Source organism: Balaenoptera acutorostrata, chromosome 10 (genome assembly GCF_949987535.1).
Source record: "Balaenoptera acutorostrata chromosome 10, mBalAcu1.1, whole genome shotgun sequence".
In the NCBI taxonomy this organism is placed as follows: Eukaryota; Metazoa; Chordata; class Mammalia; order Artiodactyla; family Balaenopteridae; genus Balaenoptera; species Balaenoptera acutorostrata.
Window position 1 is genome coordinate 39,636,050 of NC_080073.1, and position 15,457 is coordinate 39,651,506.

Here is a 15,457-nt window from a genome sequence, read left to right on the forward strand (position 1 = left end):
CGCCCCGCCCCGCCCATTATGCCTACAGCCTATTCCGAGGTTCTCGGCCCTGCAGCTCCAAGCCGCGTAGTTTTATTTGTTGGGAAGCAGGGGGCTGTACACAATAAATAACATGGATATAGGAACTGTGCCCTAATCGCGGCTGGAGGTGGGGATGGGGCAAGACATCGGCCAGGCCTTTGGCCTGCAGCTGGACAGGAGTAGGGCCCCCAACCTCGGGCAGCAGAGGACCTGCGGCTGGGTACCGCGACGGACACTCCCCTCAGAGTTCCACGCGAGTGTCGTGGTAGGCCCGGTCCAGGGCCCACTCCGTCTGCGAGTCGGCGCCACCTTCGCGGGCCAGGCGCGCCATCTCCTGCTGGAACAGCGCCTGCCGCGCCCGGCTGGGGTCCACGTTGATCCAGTTGTTGGCGATCCACTTAGTGCCGCGCGTGACCAGGCAGCCCCCGTGCAGCGAGTAGTCGTCCACGTCGCCCACCCAACCTAGGAGAGGAGGATGGTGTGAGCAAGGGAGGGGACCAGAGGGAATCTAGGCTGGACTGAGCTGAGCTTGTGGGCTGACCTGAGCTTGTCCTCATATTGCCCAAGTGCATGGCAAGGGTAGGCCCAGCTGTGCACACCTTCAGTGGCAGACATCTGGCCACAAGGCCTCCTTGGGGGCTCAGCATCTTTCTCCAGCGAATGCCTTATCAACACCACTGGCTCTCTGAAATCAGCTTTCTTGCTGCCAGGCCTGTCTGCAGCCCTTCCCAGTCTGGGCTACCAAGGTGCACGTGTCCCCAACCCAGTCAGCTGGAAGGCTGGGGCATCAAGGAATGACAGGGTTCCAGAGAGCCCAGGAGGCTGCACAGGTGCAGGCTGCTGAAGTCACTGAGGATGGTCTTTGGGAGGCACTAGGGGCAATGCAAAAAAACCATTTGAAGGGCAGCCAGAAACAGCTCACCAGGGTGGCAATCAGGGCTGGGTAAAGGGAAGCTTCCCTCAAGGCAGCCCTGGCCTGGCCACAGGTCCTCACCTTGCCCATCAGGCAGGTAGTTGTACCAGAAGACTGCTGTGCCCTGGCGGGGCTTGACACGCAGGTTCCCCTTGTCACAGTGCCTCCGAGTGTCACGGAGGTCAACATCATCCTGAATCAGACTCTGTGGGCAGCAGAGTGGTGGGGTTTTCAGGCTGCCCTGACTGTATGGCCAGGAGCCTAAGGACAGGCAGTCAAAGGTGGCCAGAGGGAAACCAGTCAGATGTCCCCAGGGGACTGTTTAGGCCTCATCCCAGGTCTGGAGGGGTATGTACTGTTTGCCCAAGGCCCTGCCATCCCACCAGAGTAACAGCCCAGTTGGCCCTTACCATTTCGTCATAGGTTCTGTTGTCTGCTACAGGAAAGACAGTCTCGCCCCCACCGGTGACGTTGTTCAAATAAAACAGCACTGTCATGTAGCTGTAAGGCAGGGGGGCTGTTGAGCAGGTTCCCAGCTGTGGATACTTCCCAGGGGCTTACCTGTGGGCAGGATAAGCTGCCCAGGTCCCCAAGGGCCAGAGGGGCAGGCTGGGATCAGTGACAACAGGGCAGGTCAGTACCAAGATGTCCCTAGCCCATTCTTCTTCCCACAAACCCAGTCTCTTTCTGTCAGTCACAATGTTTTTTTATGGCCAAGATCACAGGTGCACTTAGCTGAATTACATGGTCCTGACCAAGGGCCAGCTGGGAAAGGTAGACTAGCAGAAGCAGCAAGATCATGCAGAGGGCAGGTTGTGACTAGAAGGGGCTGAGCCAGAGCAGCCACATGAAGAGGAGAGACCTGCCACCATGTCTTGGCAAGGGAGGGGGACATAGCTTCAAAGGGAGAAGCTGAGGTCTCCAGCAGTGCCGGCAGGATCAACAACCAGGGAGGGAGCGGAAAGAATCAGGGGTCCAAACTTGCCCCTTGCCTGAGAGCTCTGGGGGCGGGTTTCAGTGTCTGTGGGTACCTCAGTCTGGCCACTGAGACAAGATGACCACCCCTTTTGGGCCACTTGGTAAACAACCTGAGGGGAGAGATGGGGGTATCCTCGACCAGGATGGCCCAGCACTCTCCTGGCCCCATACCAAGGGGCACGCCCACAGGGCATGGCTGTGCTTGTGTCATCGGGGTGCCTGGTTTGGGAGTTGAAGGCAGCCCCCAGGTGGGAGGTACTTGCCGGCAGGAGGTCTCGAAGGGTACAGACTCATTGGCTACCAGCTTGGTATGGGAGCAGATGGTCTCTGGGTACACAGGCCCGCTGTCCACATGGGCATGGTAGTGGCCTCCCTCACCATACCGCACGACCTGCAGCGGCTCGCTGAGCTCCACGATCTCAGGTGACAGGCGGGTGAGGCGCAGTACCCTGGTGGGCAGCAGGCATTCAGCTGGGCAGCCCCATGCCAGGTGGCACCCTGAGGGAGCTGGCAAGGTGGACCCTGGGCCTGCCACAAACTCTGCCCCTATTTCCCCTGAAAGCTCCTTAAGCCACCCCAGACTGGCCCTGTAAGAGCAGGAAGGGGTTACTCATGATGAGCCCTTCTCCCTGGATGCCAGAGACATCACTGGGTGGGAAAGATGAAATCTTCATTAAGTTGGGGGAGGGGGAGACACTCCCTCCAGGAAGGAGGCTGTTTATCTAAAACCCCTGGCTGCTCAGGGGCAGGGGGTCCTGTGGACAGAGATAAGAGATCACTTCTCTAATTAGCAGAAAACAAACATTCACTCTGTTTCTAATCCCAAACGTCTACTGTTTCCCACAATCAGGGCTAATTTGCTTTTGTTAATTGTCTGTCTCCAAATTAGTCCCAATCCTGGTCTAACAAGTGGAACTTAATCCTGAGTTGGCTAATCAATTCCGTTTTCTCGGTCTCAGCCAAGGACTTCTGTGGGGGCCCTGCACCAGGGAGGACAGCCTCAGGTGCTCACCTCTGGCGGATGGTGCGCATAACGTGGTGGGCACCTTCGCCCTGGTAGAGCCACGTGTGGTGGCTGTTCCGCACCAGCTGGCTGGACTCTGCCTTGTGGCTCCTCATATACTTGTGAAAGTCACGAAGGTCCATGTTGGAGAACTCCTGCCGGCTCAGCACTCCTGCACAGGGCACCCACCATTAATGCCCACCAAGCCCATGTGGGGAGGGCATAGTGGGGAGGCTGCACCTTCCTACCTACCCCTGGCCTCAGGCACTGGGGGGCCATGTGCACCTGTCCCTCAACCTGGACTCGGGTCAGATGAAGTTGGTTTCTGTCACATTAGGCCCTACGGGAAGACCCAGAGAAGCTCATTTCCTCAGTTTAAGCCCTGATTTGGCCCCCAAAAGGATGAAGCCCAACGCCTATTAGGCCAGAGAGCAGGGTCTCCAAAGGAAGCTTAAGCCATATGGCCAGGACCCTAGGCCAAGGACTGCCCTTGGCCCTCCAGCCTGGCTCTGTAGAGCATGATGGCCACCCTCTGGTCCTGTAGAGGGTGAAGAAAGAGATCATTCAGTGTTGGGTTTTGTCCAGGGCCTTTCACACTGTAGGGTGTAAGCTGGGATCGGTCCCCAGGAATTCCCTCGTGATCTCGGGTCTCATGCAGGGTGGAATACACCTGGCCAGTCCTGCCCGCTGGGTAAACCAGTCTACCTCAGCAGAGAAAGCCAGGCCACTCTCCCAAATGAGAACACTCTCCCCTGTTCCTGCTCAACCCACAAAGCTGGGGTGTATCCTCTTAGGGTTCTGGAAGAATAGCTGGTGTCTTTGCTACATGTTATCCTGGTTGACCCAACTGACACACTTCCATGCTTTGGCCCAGACTTCTCTGAGGGTGGGGGCACTCAAGGGCTGTGAGTCTGTCATGAGCTCTGCACATAGGGGCAGTAGCAGCATGATGCCCCTCCAGCCACAGGTCCCAGTCAGATTCTTCACTGTGGGTTCACCAGCCACAAAGCCATTCTTCCAAGTCCTATTTCCTCAACTGGTCCAGAACTTGGGCATGAGGGTAATGACTACACCTCAGAAACTTCCTGGGGGTTATTACCAAAGGTGAGGGTGCTTACAGGACAGCACTCCTGCCCACATGACCCCCAGCAGTTAGCATGACTCCAGGTGGGCAAGAGAAAGGCAAGGGGGACCTTGGTTAGACCAGAGAGGCCGACTGCTGGGGCAGACCGTGTGCCTGGCTGGAGAGAAGCAGATGCCAAGCTGACCTCACTGTTCCTTTGCTCCTGCTGTACCACTCTGCCCTCTGCCAGCCAGCAACCATACCTCCTGTACCCCAGATGCTGCCTGGTGAGGTCAAAAGAGCCTCCAAGAACTGCCCTCTAGACTGTCACCAAAGGGAATGGGAGAGTCTAGCTCCTGCCTACTTCCCAGGGGTAAGGGCAAGGCTGGATCCTCACCTCCTCATCTCTGGCTACTCTAGAAGCTGGGCATAGAGGCTACCTGGCTTGGGGGGCAGGAGGCTCACAGCGACACAACTGTGGCAAGGTATGAGCTCACCATCACCATCAGGGTCAGCCTTGATCGCAGAGTACATCTCCTGAATGTTCTCTGGAGTCATCCACCGTCCATTTCCCAGGCGAGTCTGGGCCAGGACCTAAAGCACAAGATGGTGCCTCAGTGGAGTGGCCCCAGTGATGGAGAGTCACCAGAGCACAGACAGCTGCCTAGTTCCTTCTGTAGGGCTGAGGGTTCAGGTGATAGGGCATGGGTGAGGACAAAGGACAGAGCCCAAGTTCCCTGAGCTGAAGTGAGGGTAGGCAGAGAGGTCTAGAGGCATCTGGGTAGGAGGCCAGAAAGACAGTCTAAAGACCTGTGGGCCATGACCATTCTTAGCCCTAGTGGGACTGTGGCTTCCACGGGGAGCACTGTCAGCCTATTGGAGGCAGAGCAAAGGACAGGCCTGTGTCCCAACCAGATACCCCAGGTGAGGTGGGGGAGGCCAGGGCCTGGGTGCAAAATAGGAAGAGGCACCATGGGGAGGCCTGGCCAGTGAATGACCACCAAGTCCCTTAGGAAGATCGGGCTCAGTGAGGCACTCTATATAGGGAAGGGACCCTGCACCCCACCAAGACCTCTCTCAGAAGCCTGGGTGTGAGGGGCATGCAGAGAGAGATGCAGACTTCTGGCTTCCTCTGAGCTGCCACCCCATCCACCATGAATTCTGTGGGGCTCCCAGCAACGGCAGCAAGGAATCCAGACCACAGACAGCACACCACCTGGGAACTGTGGCAATAAATGCCATCACCTCCAGGTAGATTCTCCTGCCATCCTCTGGGGTTCCCAGGGCAGCAAGGGGCTCTCTAGGAAGGAAGGTGGACCCTGGGCATGCCCAAGTTGATCTGAGGTGGCATCTGACTCTTGGGGCCAAGGCTGAGCAGCACAAGTGACCTGGCCACCAGAAACAATTTTGAGCATTCCCACCCTGGTGCCTACTCCAGGCCCCAGGATCCCAACCTCATGGAGCTGCAGGCGACCATCATGGTTTTGGTCCAGCAGCTGGAAGAGGTCCAGCTGGCTGATTTGCATTGTGCCCATTGCTTCCTCATACTCTTCGGTGGGCAGGATCTGGCTGCGTTGTAACCCCTTCATCTGTGCCAGGTGGATGATGAGCCGACACTCCTCATCACTCAGGAAGCCAGGGATTTCTGCCAGAAGAGGGAGGGGGGTAAGGCCAAGGACCGGGCCAGGACGCTGATGCACCAAATAAATACCTTCCTCTCTGCAGGGTTCTTGGGGTAGTCCCTGTCCCCTGCTGGTCACCAAGTCAGGAGGACTTCACACACCCCTTTACATCTGCTCTGGGCTGTGACCCCAAGGTCAAGTTGTCCTGCAAAGGTTAGCCAGCGTTTGGAACATGGGGCCTCTCTTTTTGACGCTGAGAGCACACAATTTCCAGGGGAGTCCTGGGAGGTGAGCCAGAGCAAAGCTGGGGATGGGCTAACCCACCTTGGAGTGGGACCAAAGGCCAGAGGGTGGACCTGAGGGGTGGAGGGTTGACCTCCACTCCTTACTGGGTATATATTTTAAAAGGGCGAGGGGAAGTTGGCAGGTTTTTGCTTTCATTATTGCTTTTCAGCATTGTTCAAATTAAAACAAAGTGAATACATCCAGCATTCTAGGCCTTGCCCTCCATTCTCCTGCACAAGTGGGTGCTGGTCATCCGTCCACTACTGAGTTGCCCAGCGCTGGGAGGTCAGTGGGGGTCACTCAGGTTTTTAGCAGATGCTCTGAGAAGATGCCCTAGTGTCCTTTGCTTTGGGAACAAATGTACACTGAATGCCTACTCCATGCCTCTAAGCCCAAGTAAAGGCCAGTCAGGCCTGGGGCTTAGCTCCAGTGGCTGGATGACCCCACACCAGCTCCACAAGCAGCTCAGTGGAGCTGGAACGTGAAGCTCACACCTGGCGAGCCCACATCCTAGTGACTCCAGGCACTTCCAGGGCTGGAGCCTGGGCCTTGCTTCATTCTCTTGTTCCTGGGAGAGAGGACTTCCTTTGACGGGGCACAAGAGGCCCACACAGGAACTGACTGGAGGAAGGGCCATGCCACCACCGTGACCCCTCAGAACTCCTGCAGAGTGGTCTGTCACTTTTCTGGGTTATTCTCTCAGCATGAAGTTCCAGTCATTGCCAAGAGGAAGGAAAATGGCCACTAGGAGCCAGGATTGGAGCAGTTTTTAATAGTAATCACAGCAGATCACACTTAGGGAGCACAGACTCTGTGTCCTGTCCTAAGCATGTCATCAACTCCGTAATCCGTATACTCGTCCTAGAAAACCAGGCCCCATTAATTCACCCTTCCTCTCCCTGAGGAGCCCCCAAGCACAGAGACATCAGCAACTTGGCCAGGGCCACACAGGCTGTTGTACTCCAGAACCCATGCTCACAGCCAGATTCAGCTTCCACAGGTAGGTGACCCAGATGTGACGACACTGAGGACAGGACAAAAGCCACCCCACCGCACCTCCACCTCCGGCCTGCCTGATCCCCTCAACCTGTCAAACCCAGAAAGGGTGTGAGCCATCCACTGGGGGGTCAGCACTGCTGGACAATGGGTTAGACCAAATTGCTAATCACCAGTCACCTCCTGATCGTTTAAAAAGATAAAAAAACAAGAAAAGTAAACCAGAAAAAGAAAACACAGGCCCAGGTTTCTTCAGTTTATTAGGTACCAGTCATTCACAGGCCCAAAGGAGATGCCACCCTCTATACAGCTCCCTGCCATGTGCTAATCAAATGCAAACAGCCCAGGCCAGCACACTGGGGCCTAACCAGGTGGGTCTGAGCACATGGGAGCTGGGCAAACATTGGCTCCTGGGGTGTGGGTATAGCCCTATAAAGCCCCCAACCTCAGTCCACTGAGACCAAGGCAGAGAAAGCAGGTGATGGATCAAGGGCTGTGGCTGCTGGTGGCACTGGTGGTGCTGTCGGGTGACGTCGGGGCAGGGGCTCCCTGGGGCCCCACGCGGTGCATACCCATTCCCCAAGCCATGGCGCTGTGCCACGACATTGGCTACACAGAGATGCGGCTACCCAACTTGCTGGACCATGACACAGCAGCCGAGGCCATCCAGCAGTCAGTCAGCTGGCTGCCCCTGCTGGCCAGGGAGTGCCACCCTGATGCGCGCCCCTTCCTCTGCTCCCTCTTTGCCCCGGTGTGCCTCGACAGGTAGGGCAGGGGCTCCCAGGTAAGGGTGGGGGGGGGCTCTCCTCAGCCAGGGCCTGCTCTGGAAGCTCTTCACTAATCATTGCTGCGTACCTATCAGTGACAGGAGGATGAAGGATTGTTTTGTCAGGGTGTTGCTGGCAGAGAGCGCAGATGCCCATGGGACACAGGAGACATAGGCAGGGGACTATCAATGGTGCGCACCCTTGGTTTGGATCCACAAATCAACAAGGGCTCTTAAATGTCAAGGTAGGGCAAGTGAGCAGCCTGCTCTAGGCTAGGGGCTGAGAACCCCTCTCCAGTGAGGTGCGGCAACTCTGTCTGCCCAAAGGATCCTGGCCAGAGATGGAGCCACGGCTCATCTGGTGGCTTTTTCTCTCAGAGTCCAGAGATTGCAAGGCTGATTCCTCTTCCCCAGCCTAACCTACCCCGTGAACAACAGCTCCCTCAGTTTCTTCTTTGCAGAGCCAGGGCCCTTCCTAGAGCCTCAGGGTGACCATGCTTGTAGCAGCAAGAATGGGCTCTTTCAGAAACTGAGGATCGGGCCCCTTTGCTCTCGGCCAACCCCAGTCCTGGCTAGAAACTGCAGTGTCCTGCAGGCCTTTCAGGACAAGAGGGAGGGCCCTGCTTTCTCCCTCCAAGATGGGGAGTGAAGGCCCAGAGTGCAGGGCCCCTCCCACAGCCCTCTGCCAGGCACGAGGCATCCACGGGAGCTGCAGGGGGAGGTGCACTGGAAAGGTAGAAAGCAGCCTGGGCCAGGGCAGGGGTGGGGCTGGGGATACAAGACAGAAGGGCTGGGAGACGCAGGGCTGAGGGCTAAGATTTCAGCAAGCAAAGGAGCAAGAAGCCCAGCTGCAGGGCTGTTGCTAGGTGACCAGGGTGTCGTTGCCCAGCAACCGTGGAATTTCCGGCCAGGCCTCGAGCTAGGAGCACCCAGAGGCCCCAGCCTGGAATCCAGGAACCCTGGCCCTGAGCACCCGCTGCCCCTGACCCTTTCCCTGCCCTGCAGGGTCATCTACCCGTGCCGCAGCCTGTGCGAGGCCGTGCAGGCCAGCTGCGCCCCCATCATGGCCTGCTACGGCTACCCCTGGCCAGCCATCCTGCACTGCGGACGCTTCCCCGCCAGCCACGGCCTCTGCGTGGCTGCCATCTCCAATGGCTCCCGCCCGAGCCACCCACGTGAGTCTCTGCACAGCTTCTAGGCTGGTCTAAGCCTTTCTCAGCCCCACAGGCTGCACCCCACCCTTTCAAATCACAGCTCTCGGGGATCAGGTAACTGGGTCTCTCTGGTGGGAAAGAAGAGGGACAACCCACAGCGGCCATCCATCTCAAAAAGGGTAAAGAACAAGGGGAAAGTGGGAGAAACCCCTGCTGATGGCTCCCCTCCTCCAGCCGGGGCCCAGGGGGAGCCTCACTCAGCTCCTCCCCCCAGTGCCGCGTGCCAGCTGCAGGGACTGTGAGTTGCAGGACACCAGCTCGTCCAAGGAGGTCCTGGACATGCTCTGCGCTAGCGATTTTGGTGAGCCCCTGGTGCCCAGCACCCGTTACACCCCCTTACAAGTGGGTTCATTACAACTCCTGGCTTGGTGCTAAGACAAAAGAAAGAGGGGATACCCAAACGTTATGCCTGATTAGAACTAAAAAATAAGTTCTTTTAATAATTGCTAAAAAAAACAACATCCCAGGAGGACAGGCCTTCTCTAGGACCCTGATTCCAAGAGCAGAGCATCAGACAAGAGGGTTTGGTTTACCAGGTGGAGGGGAGGATGGGGATACTCAGAGGGGCCAGGCTCATCATCTCGGCCCTCTGATCCCATTCAGCAGTGAAGGTTAGGCTATCCTGGCGCAATGGGTCATCCTCCGGACCCTCAGACTGCGACCTGGACTCACAGCTAGAGGTGCTGAAGGCGGGCCCACTGTCCCCTGGGGAGCTGGCGCCTACTCTGCGACGCTGGCTGTAGCTGGATGCCACGTGTGTGTACAACCTCCTGCGCAGAAGGCATGCTGGGACCTACGTGCTCAGTGGGGAGGTGCAGGGTCACCGTCTGCTGGTAACCACGGCCTATAGCTGGAGCCAGGGCCACCGAAATCTGCAGCTGGCCATGCGCAGGTGGCATCGTCACCAGTGCCCAGAATAGAGTCAACCCAGGTGGGGAGAGCCTGGGACTTTATAGCCACAGCCTCTGCAGTGGCCACGCAAACCATGTGCTCCCCTGGACACACATAAAACCCTCTTTCTGCTGCCCTCCATGGATATTTGCAGACCAGAGTCCAGAGTAACTCCAAGGCTCACCCAGGACCAGCACGAGCAGGGCAGAAGTCCACTTCTGTGGTCCTTTCTCCTGGAAAAAGGCAGCTAGCCTTGTGTGCTGGGCAGGCAAGACTACCTTTCTGAACTTCCCAGACCTGGGATGCCAGCCTGGCTGATGCCCTGCTCCTGCCCACAAGCCCCAGCATCCCAAGCTGAGCCTCAGGACAGGCACAAAGCCTCAGGCTATGCTCACCCAGGCACTATGCTGCTTGTCAAGCCCCAGACAGACTCAATTATATCTTCCTGACCTTTACTGAGTCCACAATTCTGCCAAGCAGTGGGCCTGTGGAACAGCAGGGGGATTCATACAGAAAACTGCATTAAGCTGCTTACAAACCTGACCTAATATGCATACTACAATTCTTTCCCTACTTCTGCACTTCCAGTGTTTGTCAAGAGAGCACAGTGGTCTTATGTAACTGCTTTATTGTTTTTTTTTAAGCTGAAAAAGAATAGGTCTGGAAATTCTATAATAAAGCAGTTATGGTTTTAACATACATTGTTTTGTGTACTGGTATCAATTACTCATTTACCTTAAATAGTTAAGCAAGTGGACTAAAACTCTTGCTGGCCCACTGGAAGTGCCCCCTGCTGCTCCTGAAGAGGGTGCCAAATCAGGAGGCACCTGCCCAGGGTGATGGTGGAGGCCACTCTGCACAAAAAGACAGGTGCTGGACTGGCTGAGAGTATCTAGTAAACCCCTTCAACTGGCCAATAATGGTCAGCAGTAGACTCTGGCCGCTGGACACACAGCCATATCAAATCAGGCCTCCCACACATGCAGCTAAACTTTAGGGGCAAAGACACAACTGCCCAATAAATACAGAAGATAGTTTCCAATGATGCTAAGCGCTGAGAAGAAAACCAAGCAGGCTGACGCAACAGAGAGCCTGGAAACCTCTTAAGACCAGTCTGAGGTGGAGAGAGGTCTCTGAGGAGGGGAGGTCTGAGCAGAGGCCTGATGCGGGGGAAGGCACCCTCGGTGAGAGCCAAGTCTGAGCCTTCTGGTGGAGGGAACTGTGCATACAAAGGCGCCAAGGCAGGTCCCTGATGGCGCAGTGGTTAAGAGTCCGCCTGCCAATGCAGGGGACACGGGTTCGAGCCCTGGTCCGGGAGGACTCCACATGCCGCGGAGCAACTGGGCCCGTGTGCCACAACTACTGAGCCTGCAAGCCACAATGACTGAGCCCGCGTGCTGCAACTACTGAAGCCCACGCGCCTAGAGCCCGTGCTCCGCAGCAAGAGGCCACCGCAATGAGAAGCCCGTGCACCCCGAGGGGTAGCCCCCGCTCGCCACAACTAGAGAAAGCCCAGACGCAGCAACGAAGACCCAACACAGCCAAAAATAAATAAATTAACTAAAAAAAAAAAAAAAAGGCGCCAAGGCAGCAAGGAGCTTGGTGTCTGAGAATCAACAGGGGGTGAGTGAGGGAAGGGTGGTGGGAGATGAGGTCTGAGAGGTGAGAGGGCCTTGGGGCACCAAATGAGACGTAGAAGTGGAATGGGAAATCATGGAGGCCTTTAAGGAAGGGAGTGATGAGATCTGATCTGCTGTTTAAATACAGAATGAGTGTGAGGTGGAGGGAGAAGTGAGCCACATGAGAGAAAGCAATGTCCCTAGAGAGGCGACAGTGAGTCAGGACTGGAACACCTCCCTTCTGAACTGAATAGGACAACGGTCCAAATCCTTGGGAAATGCCTACCACAGTCAAGCAGGTACCCGCCAGGAACTCAGGGCGGGGGCTTTTGTGGCCCAGGTCCCACTTACCAAATGTCTCTAGGAACAAAGGTGGGAAACAGGAAATTTCCCCCAAAGGGAGAGGCTGAAGGTTACGTGCGGATTTCCCTGTGAAGTGGTGGGGTTCCCTTCCACAGAGATGGAGGCACCCTAGGGTAAAACCCAGTCCCCTTGCCCCAGCTGACACCCTGAACACCTACCCCTTGAGCCCTGGCATCTTGGGTTCCCGATGGTGGGTCACAGTAGGGCAAGGTGGCAGAGCCCATAGCGGGCCCATTCTCCTTGGGCCCTGCCTGCCTCTTTAGGGCGACAGTAGGTGGATGGACAGGCAGGCACAGAAAAACAGACAGACACTGCTCCTTCTTGGCGTGAGGCTTCCTTCTCTGGATTCATCCAACACTACATTCAGGAACTGCCCCTCCTTAGACACCCTCTCCCCTGTGGTTAGCCTGTCTCACAACTGGACTTCTTATAATCACTGACCTCTTCCTCATTTGTCTCACCTCATTTCACCAAGCAGCAAGCCCCAGGACTTTCTGAGTAAAACCTGGGACATCTTTCACCAACAGACTCAAAGGTAGTGTAAGAGTTTTGGAGGAAATGAGAACAACAAGCAGGAAGGTCTTGCTGCAGCTGCCCAGTTCTCCTAATCATGCCCTTTGTAATTTACCTGCACAAACAGAAACCCATCTGATGGCTTAACCAGAATCAGTTTACCTTTTGTCAAATCTCTTCTGCTTCCCGTAATGTACTCTTGGTGACTTCGGGTCTGGGTTTCTCATTCTCTGCTTTGTAGGACTTTGACGCAACAAGCTGCATGTTAGGGGGTTAGGGTTAGGGGTTATGCCTCATGGCTCACTTAACCTAACATATGTCTGAATTAAGTATATACGGGTCCAAAAAAGGCTGATGAGAGAAAGTACACCCGCCTCAATGTGTCCGTCTCAGAACAGTGGAGTAGTAATGGGGACAGTTGTTCCCTTGCCTGGATCACCTGTTCCTTGACAGCCACCTGGCTTCATCCCACAGCTCCTGCGGGTCTTTGCTCAAATATCCTTCTCAGGGAAGCCCACCCTGACCACCTTACTCAGTTTCAACCCCCGTTGAAATTCTGCCTTACTTGTCTGTGATCACTTATCACCATCTGACACACCATGTGTGTTTATTTGTCTGTAACCTCATTCGACTGTCAGCTTCAGGTGTTTTTTGTTTTCCTATTTTGTCCAGTTCTGTATTCCCAGCACCTGAACTAGTGCTTTGCTCAGACTTCAACATTATGCAATAATAATAATAATCTTTTAGTGCCTTCCCACAACAGGACTGACATCCTGACCTATGTGAAATCATTCTCACAGGTCTAGGCATAATCCCCAACCAGGGCCCTCCGCCCTACAGTTAACAGCATGCACTCAGATGCTCTGCTTTGGTTCCCAGTCCCCTCCTGAAAGCCCCTTACCCCTTCCATCCCCCAGCACCCAGGAACACCTCAGGTCTGCAGGTAAGTGTGTCACTGAGGCTGGGTACCCAGGACTGGGGTGGGAAAACCTATCCTGGGCAAGGTCATGAGTCTGGGGACCCCCATATTGTTGGTACTGGTAGTCTTTGAAGGACTTCAGGGTCTTCACAACTAGCGCGTTGGCTTTAGAGTGCAGGCTGTAGAGAAAGGCTGCCTTGTTCTAATCCTAGCTTCACCCTGAAATAGCTGTGTGAGCCTGGCCAAGCAACGGGGGCTCTCTGTGCCTCACTTTCTCACCCACTAGCCTGACAGTGGGATCTACACCCACCTCATAGAGGGGTTGTGAGAATTAAATGGAACGATCACATGAAGTCTAGCACATAACAAGAGCTCAGAAAATGTGAGCTATGAGGCTGGTTCCAAATGAGGTCACCCTGGAAGGCTCTGCCTACTGTAATGGCTGAACACAAAACTCCATCCTAAGAAGAATCCCAGAGTGCTGGTAGCAAAGGCTGGTGCCCTTGTGGGGCAGGTTTGGGGGCACCAGCTTACCCACATTTGGACAGCCTGCTTCTTATCAGACCCACTTTGGGAGTGGAATTTCCCCTCACAGGCCCTGAGATCAGCTAGGACCTGGTTATCAGTCTGTCCGACCCTCCCCCCATTCTAGAATGTGACAGAATTAACCATGGCAGGGAGCGTCCAAAGACAGTTTCAATGAAATGTCTAGACACTAGCTTCTAGATCACATTGCCCAGCCCTGTGATGGAAGGATCAGCTGCAGAGGGTAGGGGTCACAGAGGGGAGTGTGGAAAGGTCAGCCTGTCACCCTATATTGGAGATGGGGGCGGGTACCTCACTTGGGGCAACCTCTGGGTGGAAAAGAAAGGGCTACTTTGAAGCAGACATTTTCAAAACAGAAGTCACGTGGTCAAATGAGCCTCAAGGCAGCCACCAAATCGTAGCCCCTGACCCTTCCTGGGGGTGCCCAGCGAACTTACCGAAGAGCATGGGCTTGAGGCTGAGGGTTCGGATGAAGTGATCCCTGTCGGCGACCAGCTGGACCTTGCGCTCATACCCCACCTAAGGGAAAGCGGCACAGCGGGCAGCTCGGGCGCCAGGCCCCTACGTGCGAGAAAGGAAAAGGCGCCCCGGCCCGGTGGGAGGCGGCGGCGGGCGAGTGAGGGGGTGCGCGCGGCAGGCCGGGACGGCGCAGGGAGCAGCGTGGAGCCCCGGGCTGACTGCCGGCCGTCTCGGGCTCGGCGGTGCAGGGCCTGGAGCGCGCCGCGGCGGGGGCCTCACCTTGATGCCCTCCAGCCGCGTGAGGGGAGCTAAGGTTGGCGCGGGCCCGGGGCCCTGGGCCCGGCGCTGGGGCCCGGGGTCGCTGCTGTCGTCGCCGTTGCTGTAGTGTACGAAGAGCAGCAGCGCCAGCACGTTGCCCAGGTACAGGTGCACGAACACCATCAGCACCAGGAAGTAAGCGCGCGAGCAGATGCCGCGGGGGTTGCACAGCGGCCGGACCGGTGTGTCCTCACAGTCGCCCAGCCCCGCCGCTGCCCCGGCCGGGTCGTGCTGGGGCGGCGCCCACTGCGGACTCACAGCCTCAGACCGCCGGCCTGCCGCCGCCGCCGCCGCCGCCATGGCGCCCAGGTTGCGCGCGCACCCAGGGGAGGGGCCGCGGGGTTGCCAGCGCCGCGCCGCGCCGTAGCCAAAACAACCAACGCCGGGCCCGCGCGTGCGGCGGTCTCTAGCAGGGGGTTCCTGGGGATCCCGCGCCCGCGCTGCACTCAAGATCTCCGCGCCTTGAACCCCGGCCCACACTGAAGTTTCTCTTCCCGAGCTGGGTTATCGTTAGGAGGAGATGCACACTCCCCTGGGCAGAAGCCGCCCCCAAATGTAGATGCAGACAAGAGCAGCACAGTTACAGGAAACCCCACTGGTAGTTCCTCCGTTCCCCGGTTGAGACGCACTTCCCTCTTCCCGGAAAAGTATGGTCTGCATTTTCTCGCTCCCAGGAGTGGGGTGGCAACAAGGAGGAGGCAGTGCCAAAAGATGATTCAATACTGCGGCGGGTTGGGGCACCGCGGAATCCGATGACTGCGCACATTGTGGTGGCGTCGGATCCAAGGCATTCGGCACTGACACTCGCCACTGTAGGCGGCCAGGAAACGCCTTGGGGGGTCTGCTCTGCGGTCGGTCTGAACCTCCCGGGGAGGGCTGCAGGAGTCAGGTCTTAGGAAGCAACTGCCTGATGTGCGGGGTCGCATAGACGGGGGACCCAGTCTGGAGTGGTCAGAGAGGGCTTCCTG

At 56.6% G+C, this 15,457-nt stretch overlaps 1 protein-coding gene across 2 annotated transcripts; it reads right to left on the minus strand.

Moving 5' to 3' along the window:
• Positions 1–32: 32 nt before the first annotated feature.
• Positions 33–15,130, minus strand: P4HTM (prolyl 4-hydroxylase, transmembrane). Of its 2 annotated transcripts, XR_009009576.1 has the most exons (10): positions 14,451–15,130; positions 14,150–14,231; positions 5,433–5,623; positions 4,476–4,572; positions 2,925–3,087; positions 2,176–2,361; positions 1,345–1,435; positions 1,016–1,139; positions 563–893; positions 345–483 (listed from the first exon to the last, which is right to left on the minus strand). XR_009009576.1 is itself a non-coding variant. In XM_057555357.1 (9 exons), exons 1-9 carry the CDS (start codon positions 14,787–14,789, stop codon positions 263–265), a joined length of 1,494 nt encoding a protein of 497 aa, XP_057411340.1. In that variant the 5' UTR covers positions 14,790–15,128; the 3' UTR covers positions 33–262. The 2 variants fall into 2 exon arrangements, 1 of the variants encoding a protein (XP_057411340.1); XM_057555357.1 differs by lacking the exon at positions 563–893 and having other exon boundaries at positions 33–483; positions 14,451–15,128.
• Between the last annotated feature and the right edge of the window lie 327 nt (positions 15,131–15,457).

Excerpts from the sequence above, each read along its gene's own strand:
- P4HTM (XM_057555357.1), bottom strand. The coding sequence starts at position 14,789 with ATGGCGGCGGCGGCGGCGGCGGCAGGCCGGCGGTCTGAGGCTGTGAGT. Across the intron at positions 5,624-14,149 it reads CCTCAAGCCCATGCTCTTCG|AAATCCCTGGCTTCCTGAGT; the intron begins GTAAGTTCGCTG and ends CTCTTCTGGCAG. Across the intron at positions 2,362-2,924 it reads ATGCGCACCATCCGCCAGAG|GGTACTGCGCCTCACCCGCC; the intron begins GTGAGCACCTGA and ends GCTGCCCACCAG.